This window comes from Sinocyclocheilus grahami, unplaced genomic scaffold, assembly GCF_001515645.1.
Source record: "Sinocyclocheilus grahami isolate Dianchi unplaced genomic scaffold, SAMN03320097.WGS_v1.1 scaffold316.1, whole genome shotgun sequence".
Classification (NCBI taxonomy): domain Eukaryota; kingdom Metazoa; phylum Chordata; class Actinopteri; order Cypriniformes; family Cyprinidae; genus Sinocyclocheilus; species Sinocyclocheilus grahami.
In genome coordinates this window covers 942,437-963,841 of record NW_015505495.1, presented here as the reverse complement: position 1 = coordinate 963,841, position 21,405 = coordinate 942,437, and the positions used below count along the sequence as shown (strand labels likewise).

The 21,405-nt window shown below is 35.5% G+C and overlaps 1 protein-coding gene across 1 annotated transcript in view; it reads right to left on the bottom strand.

Moving 5' to 3' along the window:
• The window catches only part of ubr5 (ubiquitin protein ligase E3 component n-recognin 5), a 65,626-nt gene that overhangs the window by 28,397 nt on the left and 15,824 nt on the right, over positions 1-21,405 (bottom strand). Inside the window, exons 9-25 of the mRNA XM_016294343.1 lie at positions 18,618-18,829; positions 17,263-17,382; positions 17,065-17,175; positions 16,772-16,926; positions 16,571-16,688; positions 15,262-15,446; positions 15,059-15,168; positions 13,179-13,291; positions 12,791-12,934; positions 9,347-9,563; positions 5,840-5,966; positions 4,091-4,242; positions 3,910-4,005; positions 2,651-2,774; positions 2,470-2,567; positions 1,057-1,211; positions 817-908 (exon numbers count right to left, since the gene is read on the bottom strand). Of these exons, the coding sequence (XP_016149829.1) occupies positions 817-908; positions 1,057-1,211; positions 2,470-2,567; positions 2,651-2,774; positions 3,910-4,005; positions 4,091-4,242; positions 5,840-5,966; positions 9,347-9,563; positions 12,791-12,934; positions 13,179-13,291; positions 15,059-15,168; positions 15,262-15,446; positions 16,571-16,688; positions 16,772-16,926; positions 17,065-17,175; positions 17,263-17,382; positions 18,618-18,829 (2,329 nt within the window). The remainder of the gene's footprint in view (positions 1-816; positions 909-1,056; positions 1,212-2,469; positions 2,568-2,650; positions 2,775-3,909; positions 4,006-4,090; positions 4,243-5,839; positions 5,967-9,346; positions 9,564-12,790; positions 12,935-13,178; positions 13,292-15,058; positions 15,169-15,261; positions 15,447-16,570; positions 16,689-16,771; positions 16,927-17,064; positions 17,176-17,262; positions 17,383-18,617; positions 18,830-21,405) is intronic.

The following is a 21,405-nucleotide window of genomic DNA, read 5'->3' as shown; positions in this document are numbered from 1 at the left end:
CAGCATGCATTCAGCATCTTTGTTTGGATTGTGATTCAAATGCAGTGGTTGTCTCTAATTTTTTAATGGCAAGAGCACAGACAAGCCTTTGTTTATATGAAGAGGTGTTTTTGTCTTATTTGGGGTTTGTTTTAAAAATTTCAATTTAGTTTTGTTATTTGACATATTTCTGTGTCACAAAGAAATGTGCAGCATTTTGTCCAAGCAATAATAAAAGGACACCTTTTCATTTATAATTTGTCTTAATATAGTTTAATTTTTTTTTGAGAAAATCAAATTGTGAATCGAATCGTGAGTTGAGTGAATTGTTACATCACTAATCAGCTTGATTTTTTTACACAAAGCTTGTTGCAATCAGTGTTATTTTTGTATTATTTATATACTACTATAGTATTTATTAATATTTTAATTAGCTTTGATTTTTATTGTCTTTTTTATGTTTATTTTTTCAGTTTTCATTTTAACTTTAGTTTTAGTAATTTTGTTATATGCTTCATTGCATTTTTATTACTTCCTATATAATTTTAGCTTTCATTTTTATTTTTTCATCTTTCAGTTAATTTTAGTACTTCAACTGATTTTATTTCAGTTAGTTGCCAAGACAAGATTTCTGAGTTTTTCATGAAATATTTATATTTTCTTTAAGCTTCATTTCAATTAATAAACTTTTTATAACGGTTTAAGTTACCGTTAACAACCATGTTTGCACTGCATTCAAGGATTTCGTTCTTCCATACAAGGATAAGGACAAGGACACAAGTGATGATGCAGAAAATTAGGTGTCAAGTTCAAATGATTTTATGGCATTGCACTCACTTGCAGTCGTGACCCTTGTGACAAACTCTGGCGCATTCAGTGCAGCAGCACAGAGACTCCAGCAGGCCGCAAGTTCTGCACTCAAAGATGTCCTGAAAACATACAACTACAGTTAACCACACAGTGCCATTCTATAAAATAATTCAGCTCAGTGCTTCTCAGCAGTTTTTTACATAAAGAATGTCTTTGAAAATATCTCTAAAACAATTTAATTGAAATAGATTGCACTGGAGTTTGTACCTGGTTGATGTGTTCAGCTCCAGTCCAGGTGAAGCTGCAGGTGTCGTTACAGCACAGGACGTAGAGGGGAGAGTCATCTGGGTTTGTTCCTGAAGGACAGATCATCTCCATGAACACAGACGCTGCATCCTCTTTCTCTCCGAGACCCAGATCACCTAGACAAAAATATACGATCCAGATACGAATTATAAACACAAAAAGGGCATCTAATGCTCTCTAAATGTTTCGAAACATGACAAATACATCTCAGCAAGCTAAACCAAGTTTATTACAGTTAACCAAACCCATTAAAAATATTTGTTATTTGAAATAATGTTAACTAAAATTAAACAAAATATATATATAAAAAAAAATAAAAAAAAATTAAAATGATGTAATAAAACTAAAATAAGTACTAAAATAAAACTAAAATAAAAAAACTAACAAAAATGACAAAAAGTTAAAATAAAATGTTAAATGAAAATATTGGAGGAAAAAAAACTTAAAATTGTAATTTCTCATTTTTGTGTAGTTTAACTTGAAGTACTAAAATAAAATAAAAAAAACTAACAAAAAAAAAACTATAGACAAAAAAAATAAATACTAAACCCCCCAAAAAAAACTTATATAGACATTAAACAATTTTTTTTAAAATAAAATAAACATTAAATAAAAAAATAGTCATTTCTTATTTTCGTTACTAAAAATGAAAACTAAAAAATTAGTACTAAAATAAATTAAATTATATTATATACAAAAAAAAAGACAAAAAATTACAAACTAACTAAAAAACTGAAATATAAAAATTAAATCTAAACAAAAACTATAATGGTACATTATTAAAGGTCCCATGGCATGAAAATTTCACTTTATGAGGTTTTTTAACATTAATATGAGTTCCCCTAGCCTGCCTATGGTCCCCCAGGGGCTAAAAATGGCGATAGGTGTAAACCGAGCCCTGGGTATCCTGCTTCGCCTTTGAGAAAATGAAAGCTCAGATGGCCCAATCTGGAATCTTCCCTTTATGTCGTCATACGGGGAAAGGTTACCTCCCCTTTCTCTGCTTTGCCCGCCCAGAGAATTTGGCCCGCCCATGAGAAAATGAGCTACTACCGTGCGAGGCGAGCGCAATATTTTTTTTCCTCGAGAGACATCATGGCTTGCAAATGAGCGAAGCATGGCAGTTGCCCCGCCTCTCTCCTCCTCATTAGCATTTAAAGCTACAGACACAGAAATGGCACGTCCTAAGGAAAGCTCATTGTGGGACTGGCTCGTAGTGGCTGAAATTCTGGACCAAGGCTGAATTTCGGGAAAGAGACTTCAGATACAGTACTAGGGACCACTCAGGCCTATATAAAACCATCCAAAAAGCAGCATGACATGGGAGCTTTAATACTAAAATAACACTGAGTTAAACTGCAGCCATGTACTCACCTTTGGCTATTTTCTGTGCTGCTTCTAAAACAGTAATGGCTGCTGGGTAAGCTCTCCCGCTCACCGCCAACATGAATGGAGTCATCCCACGAGCATCCCTATCAAACAACAGCAAAACAAACACTCAAAGACCGCTAACGGGAAATCGGCTATCATTCAGAGCTGCAGGAGGGTGACGCACTTGGCAGAAAGCAGCTCTCTCAAGTGAGGTCGCAGGACGACGCTGTCACACATTAGCTTCAGTATCAGGTGTGCGTTTGCCTTCCGGTCTTTAGATTCCACTACTGATGGTTCAGATGAAGGTCCTTCAGAAGACAGAGGAAATACTGAAAACATGCTACAAGAGAGTTTTATAAATGACAGGACTGGAAGGACTGTGACCCAAAAAGGTTGCAGGTATATTCTGATTCAGGGTTATTGTTAACTGAAACAACTAAAACAATAAAAAATATATATATAATGTTACTTTAAATAAAATAAACATTCATTGAAATAAAACATTTCTCATTTCAATTTAGCTTGAACTTAAATAACTTTTAAAAAAATGTTTTAATAAATACTACATAGAAATATTTAAATAAGAATAATAAATAAGAATAATTATAAATAAATAATACATTTAAAAGACGAAAAAACAACAACAAAATTACTAAAACATTACAATTAAAGTTAGCTCAGAAAAAAAATAAAAATTAAATAAATGCTCTCTCTTAAAATTCTGTTTAATTTAATTGCAATTTTGTTTTTCTGAGCAAAAAATAAATGTCATACATTTTCCCCTGATTTACAGACGAGACCCACTAAAATGTAATTCAGTGTAACAATCTTGTCAGGCATATTTACAACAAAATCAATTTATGACATACTAAAAGACTAATTACTTTCACCCCAAATACTAATTAGCTGTAATTTTACATTTTTTAAATTTGCCACTATCCTAGGTTTTGCCCATTTGTCAGTAAGAATTTTTTACTCGTTTAAAACAATCATATTTAATATGCTCCCTTATTCTTTTATATATTTTAATATGTACACATCAGAATAAGCATGTTGTTTGAATTTTTACATAAATATTGTGTTACACTGAATGACAATGTAACATTATTTCAACCAAATTTTGACATTTTATTCTCCAAAAACTTATTTGAAATCTTAAAAGTAGACACTTTACTTGCATTTAATGTGCTTTCTATGATCATAATAACTTTTGTAAATTTCTTTTGATGCAGACATCTTAACGTCTTTGACTCATATATAAAATATAATTTGAAATATATATAAAATAAAAACACTATAATCGAATAATACTAATCAATCATACTAAAACAACACTGCTCTGATTGGGTCACCATTGAAGTACAAAGCAAAATCTGGGTCCTAAAGCAAAACCAGTTGAGAACCACTGGTGTAGAAAGTCCTTTGGGAGACCGGTTCACGTACCTGGGATGGTGGAAGTGCTGGGACCCTGGCTGGTGCCTGTGGAGGCAGTGGTAAGGGAGCCCACTGCAGGGGCCAAGATGAAATCAATGTCACCATCTAGCAGAGAAGATAGTTTTGTAAGTCATCAGGCTATCGCATGCATGCAATACATCGGTTACGACCCAAAAACTGCTGCACTCACCAGGATCCATCGGTGGAGGGTCTGGTACCCAGCTGGGAGGAGCAATAGGGGGTGAAACGGGGTCTTGGTGGTCGCTGGAGGAAGGGCCGGATTCGTGGCGGCCCAAACCTGCAGCGCGGAGGGAGCGCCTCATCATCTCTCTCAAGCGCAAGCTACAGAAACGAGAACAATGAAAGTGAAACAACTGTACACTAGGGCTGTCAAAAAAAAAAAGTTTGAATTTCGAATATTCGTCGAATTTAAAATAAAAATCCACATTTTAGGTGTGCGTTAAGGAGGCAGCCTTATCAGCGGCGCACGAGATACGATGATGACGATGTAAGTGTCATCGCATTTTAATGTTTTTGTCAGCCAATCCAGTTGAAGTCACTAGATGTGGCACTGCTGCATTATTAATTACAAATATTGCGGCAAAAGAGAACGTCAATGCGGAGAAGATCTTGTTTACGTCAAAACTGAAACCAAGCCGTTCACACAGAACGCATATTTTGCTCATTTTCTAGAGGGACATCTATCAGCGTTGCACTCACGTCTCGCACAAAAGAGCCGCATGTTTAGAAAGCCATGTAAAATTAATGCAAGTTGAACTTTGAAAAAACATCTTGACTTTATGGCAGGGTTTTTCCCATCCCACTGTATCTCATGTTTTTAAATGAAAAATTTACTCTTTGTGATTGGCTTTCGGCCCTTTGTATTAAACTATGCATACATACATGATGCTGTTTTGTTTATAGTTGTTTAAGCAACTTAATTATAATTGGTTTATAAACATTATGCACTTTTTTCACCGATAGTCATGTTATCTTATGCTTTGAATAAACGTGCATTAGTAATATTTTGCTCGATGCGCCCTCTTGTGGCCTCAGGAGAGAAGCCAAAAGCTTTTCTTCACCCTAACTAAAATTATGCCTTTTAAATTCGAATCCAATTCAAATTTAGATAATATTTAACTACAAAATTCGAATTTAGTTTTTCAGCCATTTTGACAGCCCTACTGTACACCAAACAATCTAATACAGAAGTAGAAAAGAGATTATCATGTTATATTACTCTTGTTGCTCTGAACACCAAAGCCATGGTTTCAATTCCAAAGGAATGCATGAACTGATCAAAATGTATAACAGTTTGAATGCATGGATATAGAACAAACCCATACAATCTCAAAGCAAACCATGCATCTCAGATTCTTTTACTTAATTAAACAAGGCTGCGACACACATTTAAGTACAATTTTAAAATACTAAAGACACGTTTAATTCAATATATACATATGTATTGAAATTTAATTGCTAATATATAAACACATACGAATTACAGGTCGACTGCTATTGGATTTTGCTGATACGATAATAATGTGTTTATAGAAAAGCAATTAAAAGACGTGTCGATACCAGTAAAATCAATACAATGAATGTATTAAAGAAATTTTATCAGTCTTTCCTTTTTGTGACAGGTGGTCAGAGAGAAGCCACGTTGAATTAAATGCCCGACACAGTTAATCGTGTAACCAAAACACCAACAATACCCAGAAAAAAAGATTTTACAAACAAGCCCAAAAAAAGACCTGGACTCTTATTTTGAAATGTCTATGCTTCACTACTTAAAAAAAAAAAAAAAAAAGTTAGTGCAATAATTGTTGCAATTTATTTATTTCCATGTGCTACATCCTCTATTAATCTTTGAAGTTTGTAAAACTGCCAATAGTTTGTTGAAATGGTTTTCCGTATCCCAGTGAATCTGAACACTGACCCCCGGCTGCCGGATGATCCGGTGCGGTTCCCCGAGCTGTTGCTGGACACCACTGAAATGGCATTGGCGATGGCTTCGACAGCGGACAGCCTCTCAGCGAACGTGTTCCTTTCAGACCGCTCTGCTTCTGAAACACAGCGCACAGCACTCAAGTCATCTCAGGCTGGGTTTGGAAAAACATCGAACATCAGCTGCGCTCCAATCAATCCAGTGAGCTGCCTCGCCACATGATGTCTCCACAGGTCACTCGTCATTTTGTTACTTAAAATATGGCTTTCAGTTTATTTTACTTCAGTTAATTGTTAAATGCTTTTAATAAATAAATAAATGTTTAATGAAATAAAACAAATTTCAGTTAGATGCCACAGCAACATTTCTATTTTTTGAGTAAGTGCTAAACAATTAAAACTGAAATAAACTATAGACATAAAAAAAAAACTAATAAATACAAATAGACAGAAAACATAAAAACCAGTTCACCCAAAAATTACAATTCATTTAATTTACTAACCCTCTAGTCATTCCAAACCTGTATGAATTTTTTCAGCTGTTGAACACAAAATATATTTTGAAGAATGTTTGTAACCAAACAGTTGAATGTAAAGCCCCGTTCACAACAAGAACGAGAACTATAAAGATAACGATATTAGCGTCCACACCAGCGAACGATATCTTGTTTATTCTAAGCGCACGCTCGTCTGCCGTTTTAATTCTTGAGCTCATTACAGCAGGATGGATTCTGATTGGCTGTCAGTGTTTTATCGTTCATCAGCTGGGAAAAAATAGTTTTGAAAGTGATTCCAACGATATCGTTCCTCTGTATCGTTATAGTTATGGTGTGAACTATGCTATACTTTAATATGGAGAACGATTTTTAGAACTATATCTTTATCGTTATCTTTATAGTTATCGTGCTTGGTGTGAATGGGCCTTAACCATTGACTTTCAAATTATGGAAAAAATACTATAGAAGTCAATGGCTACTAGGGCTGTGACGGTCTCCGTGACAACCATGTCTACTGCCACCAGCGGTAGTGCACGTGACGTCACACACTCTATAACAAGCATAATACATAAATATCAAATGTGCATGACATGTGAAACGCTAAAGGTATGAAGTTTTGTATACAAGTGTAATAACAGTAGCGGAACAGTGAACCATGTCTACACCGGACGCGACACCGCTGCGTCGCAAAAGGTTGAGTCTGTCTAGTGTCTACACAGGACATTTGAACTCTGTGTCAGTACCTCATAAATAGGACGAGGCAGTTTCCAGTCGGGGATTTGTCATGTCGTGTCGCATCACTGATTATAATGAGTTTTATAGTATTTTGTCGCGCCGCGCCGCACAGCTCACGTCCTGTAGACAGGGTGTATTCAACTTTCTTATTTTGGGCTATTTTCTTGTTTAACTGTATTATTTCTTTGATATTTATTTGAGTGTTTTGCAGGCTGCGTATTCACTGACGGAAGTGCTAAAATAAACACGAGCTGACGAGTTAAATCGGGTGTGTTAGATGAGGGAGACAGTGCTGGGCTGACAGTTTTGAAAACCATTTCAGAGACATGTTCTTAAATGTGACTCATATAAAATATATTACATGCATGCAGTTTTAAGGCAGCTTTAATCGCCTTTTTGGTAACTTCATGACTTAACTGACCACGGCATTGCATGCACGTAGTTTATTTCGCGCTTTGATATGAAAGGATACAGGCTACAGCGCGCCGGCGACTTTGTGTGTGCAATTGAAGAGCACACACTTTGAGCACAGTATCGTTTCCGTGCTCGCTTGACTCGCGCCTGGCGCGAAGTGAAGAGGAGCGCGCGTCATCGGCAGTAATTGTTCCATTAAAAAATCGAAACTAAAAAATCTGCCACCGTCACAGCCCTAATGGCTACGGTCAAGAAATATTTTCTTTTGTGCTCAGTAAAAGAAAGAAACTCATACAGGTTTGGAACAAGTGGAGAGTGAGTATATGATACTTTTCATTTTTGGGAAACTATACCTTTAATAAAAACTATAATAACATGGGGTGCACATACATTTTTCAGTCTGGTTCTCATGAGAGCACCTGGAGATTTGGGCTGGTGCTCACACTGCACATAGTTTGACCCATTAAATATAACTATAAACAATAACTTAATAATATTATTGCATTTTATTTAGTCTGTTTTTTAAATAAAAAATAATAAACAAAATAGCGTGATAACACCATATTTTAAAATAAACTGAGTATTAAATCAAAATACAATTATTTTATAGTACACCTAAAAATTAACTTTTTTCCTTTTCATCTTTTAGATCAATTCCCATAATTTTCAAACCTAAAATCAGCAAGCTTTTATTTTGGTGGGTTGCCGGCAAGTAAGTATATGCACTGCCGAGTGAAGAGCGTTAGCGAGTTACATGTCAGTTTGCATTTTGCTGTGAAACCGGCAGCGTATAACCTAGATTTACATTTTCAGTTTGGATGGAAATCTTCTACAGTATTACAGATAGTTGATCTAAAACCGAGTGAGTGGTCTGAACTTTTCCACAGCACACTTTTTATTTTGCTTGTGCATGCGCACCACTTACACTACCGCTCAAAAGTTTGGGATCAGTAAGACTTGTAATGGTTTTTAAAGTAGTCTCTTGTGCTTATCAAGGCTGCATTTATTTGATCACAAATACAGAAAAAAAACAGTTATCTTGCAAAATGTTATTACAATATAAAATAATGGTTTCTATTTTAAAATACTTTAAAATATAATGTATTTCTGTGATGCAGCGCTGAATTTTCAGCATCATTACTCCAATATGCTGATTTATTATCAGTGTTGAAACTCTTGCTGCTTAATTTTTTTTTTGGAACCCGTGATAATTTTTTTCAGGATTCTTTGATGAATAAAAAAAAAGTTAAAAAGAAGAGCATTTATTTAAAATAGAAATCTTTTCTAACAATATACACTACAGTTCAAAAGTTTGGGGTCAGTACATTTTTATTCTTTCTTTTTTTTGAAAGAAATTAAAACTTTTATTCAGCAAGGATGTGTTAAATTGATATGAAGTGATAGCAAAGATTTATATTTTGAATAAATGCTGTTCTTTCTAACTTTTTATTCATCAAAGAATCCTGAAAAAGTATTGCAGTTTACAAAAAAATATTTGGCAACAAAACTGTTGATAATTCTAATAATAAATCAGCATATTATACTGATTTCTGAAGGATAATGTGACACTTTATACTGGAGTAATGGCTGATGGAAATTCAGCTTTGCATCAAAGAAATAAATTATATTTTAAAGGATATTAAAATAGAAACCATTATTTTATATTGTAATAACATTTAGCAAGATTATGTTTTTTTTCTGTATTTTTGATCAAATAAATGCAGCCTTGATGACTTCTTTAAAAAACATTACAAGTCTTACTGATCCCAAACTTTTGAGCGGTAGTGTATGTGCACCCCTTGTAATAACATCTCAGTGCCACTGAAAACACATTAAAAACATTGTGTTCTTACCTTCCTCCTCCTTGGTTTCCTTGTTGCTGACAGGGAAGCAGACGGAGACACAGGCGTGGAGGATGTTGCGGTTGCCGTCGCAGCGGTGACCCAGCAGAGCGTCCAGAGCGTGAGGGTTCTGCTCCAGAAGCATGGCCTGCTCCAGACTGATCAGGTACTGCCTGCACGCCTCGTAATCACAGCGCAGCACGTGCTGCATCAGCGTCTGCTTCTGAAATGCAGAGCAAACAATATATCAACCAGAAATCAGGGCTCAAGCATTTCACTCACATTTGCGTGTGTGAGCTATAAAATGTTTTAGTACATGTGACAATGTAGGTCCTTAAAAAGTAAAAAAAAAAAAAGTAAAAAAAAGTTTAATTTAAGATCATACGTGAATATGAATATGCGTATTTATGCCAACAGATGTTGGTGTAATATTAATATTGTAATATTAGTTGTTAGAGTGCATTTTTAATCTATCATCTGTCTGAATGAGCAGCTGGAAGAATTAAAAAGGGCATTTCAAAATAAGGGTCCTGTGCGTATTTCAGGATTGTTTATATATTTTTTTTCTTGTTATTGTTGGCATTTCAGTTACACAAACTGTATCTGGTATTTAATTTAATGTTCAGGGCTTGCTTACTTTTTCCCCAAAGAAATGTTGAAAAATTTAGAAGCCTATTAAAAAATACTTTAGAGGTGCAATGAAAACTTATCAAATAATGTGTTTTTCCTTATTCAGGGTTTCTGCAGACTTGAACAAGTTAAATTTAAGACCTTTTTAATACCATCTTATATGAAATTTAAGACCTAAACCTGTAATGGAAATACACATTTTATTACAATTTATCAATAAATTCAATATACACTATAGGGCTGCTACCAGTCAGATTAAATAATTTACACTGCAAATAACAATAATTACAACTGCAATAAATAATGTTATAAGATTAATGTTTTAAATGCATTTATGAATATACAAATAATAAATGTTGACATTCATGAACAAACTTCTCAACTGAACTAATGAGTGAGCATTGAGTCATTCATTCAGCTGATTGAGTGTGTTATCTTAAGGACTTTCGTGGACAGCTGACTCCTAAAGTTTTTCATATTCTGTGTGGTGGTCAGATAAGTTTAAATAGATTTTTACCTTTTATGGGCATTTTACCTTTTTTGCGCCATTTTTCTTTAAACTGTTGATTCATTCAGGAACGAAACACCGTCATGTTGCTCAGAGACACAAAACAGCGCTGTGGCTGTATTCGGAATGATTTTTGTTGGCGAAATAGAGCAAAATCAGGCAATATGATGTCTAAAACGCAAGTCTCTTAAAACTTCTAGTTTATTGAACTGTTGTAAAAAATCAATATCTAACATTTCAATATCAAATATTTGTATATGGTAATTTTTGGAGAAAAAAGGCACTCTTCCATGTGAACTTGAGTATAAATATACACATTTTCTGTCCCCATGTCTTGAATTTGTGATCATTCTGAATGTATTTTAATAGACTGAATCATGCAGTGATCAGGCAGAGCGCTAGACTTCACGTAATGCGTGCACTCTGTAGGTGTTTTGAATGTTTGTTTGTTTTGTGTCGTGAGAATATTGAGTAAAATAGCTCACTTGTCATGGTGTTACTTAACTATATCATGTAATGAATAAACTAAACATTGTGAATTTTTACCTCAGTGTGTTTCTGAGTTTGTGTGCTGTCACGCTCATTTGTTCTGAAGTCTCGAGACAAACAGAGTGAGCCTCAGCGCGAGCTTGTATTCTGTATTCTGCTAACTTACTGCAATTCTCTCTGATGATGCAGTAACTTACCGCGGGAAGAACAAATCTTCGGTCTGTCCAATGATTGTAAAGTCATTAGCTCCGTCAGACTGAAGATATTTTAGCGATAATGAGACCAAAAATAATTAAGACCCATCGAATCCGAAATTAAGACATTTTAAGACTTAAGGCCTTATATTAGGAAAACGTTAAAGACATTAAGACTTTTTAAGGACCCGCGGACACCCTGTTATTAAAGGCATACAAGGAGACATTTACAAGCAGAAAGATTTTTTACAAAAAAAATAAAAAGTACAAGATTTAAATACAAACATCAGCTTAAACCTTATACCTAAAATATTACACATTATATATTATATTATACATAATATATACAAATATAATTATTTATATACATATTCATATGAAGAGTTTATTTGCAAAAACAGATAACGTTTTTTTTTATTTTCAAAAATCATGTTTATTATGTTTTCATTGTGTTTTAGTGTTAGTTAGCTGAATTTTTTGTTATTTTTTAACATAATCAAAAATCATGTTTTTTTATTATGTAATCATGTTTTATTGTGTTAGTTAGCTGTAATTTTTAGTTATTTTTAACCTAATCAAAGTAACCCAACTGCAGTTTGATTGAGATTAATTGGAATGCACAACGAAAAAACTTGATTTTTGAAAATGGTTAAAAACGGAGTTATCCGTTTTTGCAAATGAACTCTTCATATACGTGTGTGTGTGTGTGTGTATATATATATATATATATATATATATATATATACAGTGGGTACGGAAAGTATTCAGACCCCCTTAAATTTTTCACTCTTTGTTATATTGCAGCCATTTGCTAAAATCATTTAAGTTAATTTTTTTCCCTCAATGTACACACAGCACCCCATATTGACAGAAAAACACAGAATTGTTGACATTTTTGCAGATTTATTAAAAAAGAAAAACTGAAATATCACATGGTCCTAAGTATTCAGACCCTTTGCTGTGACACTCATATATTTAACTCAGGTGCTGTCCATTTCTTCTGAGCATCCTTGAGATGGTTCTACACCTTAATTTGAAATGGGGGTGATTTTTCTCTATACCCACTGTATAAAACGGCAAGATTTCACAAAACTGTGTGTTAATTTTTAAAGAAAAAAATATTAATCTCACATACGCGGTCAACTTAAAAGTAGATATTTTCAGTCAAATTTTCAGAATAAAAGTAAATCATTTAAATGTAGAAAATGTATTTAAATAATAAAATAATGTAACTAATATATTTAATTTTTGTTGTCTTTATTTTGTTTTATTTTTTGTATACATTTTTTTAAAAGGATGTTTCTTTGCAAAGTAATCATCATATTTAGGGATCCTTGGCATTAAAAAGTTTGAAAACCCCCGATATAGACAGATTCAATACCAATTGTTCATGTATATTTGTTATATTTGTTGACAACTCACAGCCAGAGACTGTTTAAAAATAATTTGGACCTACATCATTTAAGCCACATATTTCAGTTTCAGACCGAGTCACCAATTATTGTATTACTTTGTATGAAATGCAATATGTTAAGTAGTGACTATTAAAAATAAATCAATTTCTTCATCAAAACAGCATTTTGAATTATGCATCAATGTTTCAGCAAATGCAAGAGCGTGTTTTTGTGCGTTTACCTGTAGCTCATCTATTCTGAGCAGGCGACAGTCTTGCAGCAGTGAGGAAGGGTCAGAGTCAGTGGGAGCTGCGCTCTGGCTGCTCACGCTGCTCGACGTCCCTGGAAATTTCACAGCAACATATGCACCATCGACTTTTAGCACCTTGAGTTCAAAAGAGAGAACTGTTGCAAATGAGGTGTCATAGCAAAGCATCACACACAGACCAGAGACAAAACACAGACAGGAATGTCACACGTCAAGAAAAACAGTAAGCTTATCGATCATCATTGGTAATTCTTATTAGATTAAAAGGTTGCAAAAATGCAGACAATAAATCAAAAAACAGTGGAGAAAATAGGCTTGTAGTTTCAGTCTCCACTGGATCGACGTGTACGCCAGCACCCACCTTTCCCACGGGGACGTTTTTAACGTCCTCCACGAAAACGACCTCTCGTAGAGGCCACTGCTCTTCATTGACTTTCTCCTCCTCCTTTGGAGCCGGCGTTGAGCGCCTACGCTCTGTAGCACAGCAGGTAATCAGTTAGCAATGGCAAAACACTGCAGCCAAGTATCTTTTGGTGTCTCACAGAAGACCAAACAGAAATGTTTAAACAGTTCAAACTACTTATGTAATGCCACGCCAGCTTCCTTGGCTATTTGCATGGCGAGTAACAAGATGAAATCCAATTAGGCTACATTTAGTAGATGCTTTTATCCAAAGCGACTTACAAATGAGGACAATAGAAGCAATCAAAACCAACAAAAAAGCAATAATATGTAAGTGCTTGACAAGTCTCGGTTAGTCTAACGTAGTACACGTAGCAAGGTTTTTATATATAATAAATAAAAAGAAAACAGATAGAATAGAGAACGCTAGTATGAATAAGCAATACAAAAACCTATACATAAACTCTCAAATGGATTCAGGGTTGGTGTTAGCAGAGTAATATAATTTCCTAAGAGAACTTAAAGCAGCACAGTTTAATAAAATGTTTCAAAGATGCGAGGAAGGCCATGATTAGAAAACAAACAAGCTTCACATGCAAACAAACCTAATTAAATGCAGCGCACATCCAATTGGGCAAGTGACTATTGCATTTACACACTGATTTACACTGCCATCCTTATTGCTGCGTCATAACTAGGACACTTCCATTATGGAGAAATGTGTGAAATGACAGTAGAAATGCACACACAGCAAAAATAAAAATGCATCTTCGAAACAATTTTCACTCAGAAATAGCACTTTTTTTTTTTTTACAAATAAAAGCAAGTAACACATTGAATTAAACATGACATTTTGAAGTAGAAACACTGAAACTGTATTTTTGTTGTTTTACTTACAACTTACAGGTTAGCTGTAAATAAAAAAAGATTACTGCAGCACTTTTTACAAGAAATCACTATTTTAGGTTTTGTACTTCAAAACCTCACATTTGGTTCAATTTGTTACTAGCCACTTTGTAATTGTTTGAGAAGTTTACTTGCAATTTCGGAGCGAAAATTCTTTCTACATCAAATTTTTAGGTCAATATAAACCCTGTGCAACAATGATCATGATTTTAACAGTAAAAATGCTACAGTAAAAACCTGTTAATTGGTTGACTAAGTTTCCATACTATATATGGTGAATAACTGTAATAACATTGAATGTTATTTTACAGTAAAATACTGTTAAAAGTACGATTTTTGGAAGTGAAAAAGAAAGTCATTTTATAATTTACAGTGAAAAAACGTAAAAAAGTTACATTCCCAGAATTCCCTGCATGACACTTCATATTTGATGTTTTTTAATTGAAATAACTGTTTCTTCTTAGTTTTTTCTTATCAGTTGTGTACATTAGGGTTTTATCTTACACCTAATGTTGTTAAATGAATGTGTATTGCTTTATTTCAGCATAATGCGTGTTACCATGATGGTGTTTAGTGTTCGTGTGAATCACTGTGTGCATCTTCCATATAATATAAGTATTTCCATCCTCAGCTCGTAGAAAAGCTGTTTGTGATGAGCTTTGATTCATCATGTGACTTTCTCATCACCACCTGTGTTTGGTGGTTATCAGTGTATTACAAATGGTTCAAAACAGATATTAGTACTTCAATAGGTTGGTATATTAACATTACATCAGTTAATGGAATACGTTTTTTTTATTGTGAATTTAAGTCAAGTCTGTGAAACCTAAAATGTTGCAACCATATTTTTCACGGAGAAGTTCTGGCAACCACAGCTGACGGTATTTTACCGTAAATGTCACCGATTTGTTTGTCACAGTGCAGTGTACGTACTGTAGGGCAGAGAAGCGCTGCTGGCGATGGAGGAAGTGTCACTGCATGTGGACGCTGGCGAGGGAGGAGGGCCCATTTCCGTCTTCACCAGCTCTGGCTTGCTCTCCGTCCTGATGGCAAGAACAAGCACAACCAATAGCACATCAATTTTAGCATAAATGCCTCCATGCATGTGTTTGGTGACAGAAAAACAGTCATCTTACTTGGTCTCCTGTGTCTTGGTGTTCTTCTCCATGTTCTTCAGGCTCTCGGGCGAGCGGAGCTGGAAGCGGCAGCTGTCATTCATGTTCCACACGGACTCCAGCAGAACTCCCACTTTAGGGATCCCGGCGTTTACGGAGAAGGCCACGGCTCCAGCGTGATATAGAGGGTTATTCCTCAGGCACACCTACGGGAAAACGTGACGTCATCACTGTAATACTCAATTGGGGTGGGCGTGACGGCAAAAATCTATCATGTTTTTCATGATCCACAAACATGCATCACAATTCTGTTGACTATTTTGCATGTTTGTGAACCGTACCAAACTAATTACGCTACTTAAAAATGACACACGTGACCCTGGACCACAAAACCAGTCATAAGTAGCACGGGGATATTTGTAGCAATAGCCAACGATACATTGTATGGGTCAATTTCATTATCAATTTTTCTTTTATGCCAAAAATCATTAGGATATTAAGTAAAGATCATGTTCCATGAAGATATTTTGTAAATTTCCTACCGTAAATATTTCAAAAATGTATTTATCATTAGTAATATGCATTGCTAAGGACTTCATTTGGACAACTTTAAAGGCGATTTTCTCAATATTTTGATTTTTTTTGCAACCTCAAATAGTTGTATCTCAGCCATATGTGACCCTGGAGCACAAAACCAGTCATAAGGGTAAATTTTTCCAAATTGAGATTTACACATCATCTGAAAGCTGAATAAATATGCTTTCCACTGATGTATGGTTTGTTAGGATAGGACAATATTTGGTCGAGATACAACTATTTGAAAATCTGGAATCTGAGCGTGCAAAAAAATCTAAATATTGAGAAAATCATCTTTAAAGTTGTCCAAATGAAGTTCTTAGCAATGCATATTACTAATCAAAAATTAAGTTTTGATATATTTATGGTAGGAAATTTACAAAATATCTTCATGGAACATGATCTTTACTTAATATCCTAATGATATTTGGCATAAAAGAAAAATCGATAATGAAATTAAAATTGACCCATACGATGTATCGTTGGCTATTGCTACAAATATAACCACGTGCTACTTATGACTGGATTTGTGGTCCAGGGTCACATATGTCAACAACTAGACTTTATCGTTATTATCGCGGGAAGACTCATTCTTATCGTGGGGAGAATTTTTACTGGTATATCGCAAACGAGAAGATATTGCCCATCCCTACTGGCCATTCAAGTGCAATAACCAAGCACCACAGTAATGTATAGTAACGTCACAGAAAAAGACAAACGAGTTTGCAGTCAACAACAATAGCATGTTCCCGACCTGAGTTCCTACTGTGATGTTGGGTATAGAAGAGATGCCTGCACTGGACTTTGGCTTCTTGTTCTTGGCTCTGGCCTTCTCAAGCATCTTTTTCCGCTGACTAAAAGGCACAACACCCCTAGAGGAAAAAGAAACTCAGAATTTATTCACAGATCACAAGCACAACGGCTCAAACTATCAGACATGATCCTGCCTGCTCACCACCAGTAAAGGCTGCTCTCCAGCTGGGCGCAGGTGTACAGGGCACAGCAGTGCAGAGAGATGATACGCTCTCCCTGCAGCTCCGGGAACATTTGTGCGCCATGTTCCAGTTTAGCAGCAACAGTGCTCAGAGTTTCATCCACCCATGTCGCCACCTACACAATACAAGTTAATGTAAATCTGACATTTTTTGGTACTAAAGTGTGCATCACTCATCTTATTGTATCCGCTTGCTCCTTCCTATGACTTCCTTCTCACCCACTCACATGAAAATAAATAAAATGTCTTCTTACCTTGTTGCTTTCGGTGGCCACAGTGGCTCGGATACTGTTGGCAGACAGGTGGGTGATCTTTTCATTAGTCAAGCCCAGGAAAAGGACACGAGGGTGATGTATAGAAGGATTCTGCGAATGCACAAAGATTTATGAGATTCAATTAAATCAAATCAAAGCGACAGGAATTCCTTGTCCGATGTGTACTGCAAATATTACTTGTGCGTTTCTGTAAGGTTCGGGCTCATTCCACTTCCACTGGTACAGTTCACCTTTGGTACTGACGGCAACCATCTCAGAGTACAAAGCCCCAACGCTGACAAACTTTGTTACATAGTCCTAAAGGATCACACAACAAAGGATTATGCAGCAACTCAACAACGACACAAATATGATTCATCACATAAATGAACCCCAGGAAATTGGAGGCTAATAATCAAAAGTGTTACCAGAACAGACTGGCCATTAAGTCAAAAGGTCAAATAAGGATGTGCAAAATTAAAAGCAGAACTTTTTAATAAGTCTAGTTAAAAACACTCAAGTTCTTAGAAAACGCAATCTGATATTAGTTTCTGAAACTTGTTTATAAGACTTAAAAGTTTATTGACTGACTCTAAACGAACTAAAACAAAAAAGCATTTTCGTTACTTGAAATAAAATAACCGTTAACAAATAAACTAGAATTAAAACTTGATTATTTTATTTCAGCTAGCTGCCAAAACAACATTTCTCATTTTCATTTAATTTAACTTGAAGTACTAAAATAACTAAAATAAATTAAATAAAAACTAAAAAAAAAAAAATTATTACTAACTTTAAAACTGATGAAAAATTTATATAAATACAAAAAAAATTTAATTAAAAACCTAATCATTATTTTTTAATTAAAATATTCTGATACACAAATTAGCAAGTTATGCCATTTAACATGTGAAACTGCACTAATCTTGCAATGTCATAAAAAGTCAAATACATTTAAAAAAAAAACTTTTCCTTGACATCCAGTTATGAGATTCTAAATGGGTTTTATAGTAATCACATCACAACAAAATGGATGTTGCAAACACCACACTGACTGACTATAATACAAATAGTATTTTAAAGCAAATCTGCTCTACTATTTCTTTTAAAGAAATAAAATGCCAAACTACTTTTACCTCAAATATTTCAGCCTTTTAATGACTCTTCACAAAAAAAGAAACTGAATGCAGAGAACATGTTCATTCATCACTGACCCTTAAAGGGATAGTCCACCCAAAAATGTTGCTCCAAACCTGTATGCATTGCTTTCTTCTGCAGAACTCAATAGAAGATATTTTGAAGAATGTTCGGTTCCCCATGGACATACATATAAATGGAAACCAATGGCAACAGTAATCGAATGTTTGTTTACCAACGTTCTTCAAAATATCTTTTACATTCCCAGAAGAAAGAAAGAAATACAGGTCTGAAACTAAATGACGATCGAATTTATATTTTTGGGTGAACTATGCCTTTAATTGTGTCAAGACTTAAAATGCACCACAGAAATTGGAAGTCTCCCAATCTAGGAGACTGAAGGCTTAAAGGCCCACCTTATCAGGCCACCACTGGAGCTCTTCGCCCAGAGTGACGGGGCTCTGCAGCGGCACGGTCTTCTTGTCAAGGCTGGGCTCTCCCTCACGGCTGGTGGAGCCACGCTCCGCATCGAAGGAGGCTCCATCCAGCCACCTCCTCTCGCGCAGCCTCAGGACCGACTCCCGCTCGCGGAGCAATTCAGAGTCTCGCTCTAGGGGGAGAAGGAGAACTGGTATGCAATAGGGTCACACCAGTGGGATAACAGTAAGCCACTCTCTGGGAAAGACCCTCGGAATAGTGAGATTTCATACACGTTACAATTACTTCAGTCTAATTCTGCTGTACTTCTGTGACACCAACCACCAAAAACAACTGACCATTATGCTGTAAATACGACACTGCGGGTGAAAAGGATCCATGACCATTTGAGACCCTGGACCACAAAACCAGTCATAAGTCAATTTTTCGAGATTGAGATTTATACATCAGCTGAATAAATGAGCTTGCCATTGATGTATGGTTTTGTTAGGATAGGACAATATTTGGCCGAGATACAACTATTTGAAATGGTTCTCAAAATATTGAGAAAATCGCATTTAAAAGTTGTCCAAATTAAGTCCTAAGCAATGCATATTACTAATCAAAAATAAAGTTTTGATATATTTACGGTGGGAAATTTACAAAATATCTTCATGGAGCATGATCTTTACTTAATATCCTAATGATTTTTGGCATAACACTTTTTTTAAATAATTTTGACCCATACAATGTATTTTTGGTTATTGCTACAAATATACCCCAGAGACTTAACACTGCTTTTGTGCTCCAGGGTCACATTTAGGTAATGATCCATATTTTATTAAAAGTAAAACAGGGCTACATATGGACGCTGTAGTCTGGCTTTGTCAGTTGGTGGGTCGCATTAGCAGCGGAAACATCTCGTTGACGGGGGGTGTCCAGCATGTACGGGTATAAACTGCAAGGTCTTATGGGTAACTGTAAGCACTGCAGGGCCTTTCGCAGAGGGCTCACTAAGGGAAACGACGACTATGACCATGCAGGACAACTGGACACCATCTCAAAGCACAGACACTCACACACAACACAAACATGCAGCAAGGTATCTTGAAGTATTTGATATCCAGAGGCTGATCGTAAAGCACTCGGTTCACAGATGCTGGTTTATCAACATGTAATTTAGTAAAGTATAATTTGCATGTGATTCAAAGTACACCACAGGACCTGACCCAAACTTGTTATTAAGCAATGTTGTTAAAGGGATAGTTCACCCTAAAATGAAAATTTGATGTTTATCTGCTTACCCCCAGGGCATCCAAGATGTAGGTGACTTTGATTCAGGAGAACACAAACCGTAGGGAAATTTTTAACACAAACCGTTGCAGTATGTCAGTCTTATAATGGAGGTGAATGGGAATCACGGCTTTGAGAGTAAAAAAAAAAAAAAACATGCACAAACAAAACCAAATTAAACCCTGTGGCTGAACAGTATTTATATAGTTTTTTACCTCTGATTCACGCAATGTTGTCGTTGTCTTATTGATTCATGGCGGATCGCAGACTTATAAGTGCATTACCGCTAGGGATGCAGCGATTAACCGGTTTCGTGATTAACCGCGCTTTAAAACGTCATGGTTAATTAATCGTAAAGGTTCCGCTAAACCGAGTGTTTCTGTTACACGGAACGGAACTGTTGCAGCTTGCGCAAAACGAAAACAAAGTTACACTAGCGGTGCACCAGCTTAAAATGGCGTGCTTATCAGAGGCACGAGGCTACTACATGCATTAGATTAACTGTGACAGAGGGACCAAACAGCGAAGCTTTATTTCCACCAGAGAAATGCCTGTCGATAGTGTGGGACCATTTTGGGTACACCACGAATGACCAGGGTGTCATTTAAATATTGCTGTAAAAAAACTGCTGCTAAAGAGCAAATACATAAGGGATAATGCACGGCTTGCTGTACACTGAACGATTTTAATGCACAACGTGAAGGCAAGAACCACCTGACGCGAAGCTACATAAACCCGCTTAAAAATTATAATTAAGCATAACTGTGAATTCACAAATGCTACGAATTAAATAATTATACGTGATGCAGTTATAGGCGTGTAGGTTACGTACATGCGTCACACAGCGGCTCCGTTCACAGTAAATGCTGTTCCACAGGAACTGTTATCACTTACATGTGTGTGGAGTGGCTCAAACTCCATCTGCGCATGTTGTTGTGAGTTTGGGTTTATTACAACGTGCGCCATTTCATCAGATTTGTAAGGTAAATCATTTATAAATCCATGCAAACGCAGGAGAATACATCATTATCTCGCGATTTTAAAATAAAAGCTCAAACCCTCACTCTTGAGTTTACACGTTTTGATGTCCACATTCTTTTAATTACAGTGGCTATAGCATTTCCGTCCTAAAGAAATGGCCAAATATTAAAGATTAAGTGGACATTTGAAAATAAATGGTGCTTGATAAATATGAAAAAAGTATTAGATCGCACAGTAATGTGTAAAAACATTCGTCAGGCCATTGGCGCCCTCTGCAGGCCTTTGTTGTAATGCGTTCTGCACATTAGCTCTATTCACTGATCTACAATAGAGATTATATTATTATATAATTATATATAGATCAGTGGCTCTATTATAATACAGTACTTTAACGGTTTTGTTCTATAAAACCATATGATTTCTTGCTTTTGATACTTTATTTGAACTAATTATTATTGCCTCATTGCTATTATATATGTATTTTAAGTAAATTTAAAGGCTATTGTTCACTTA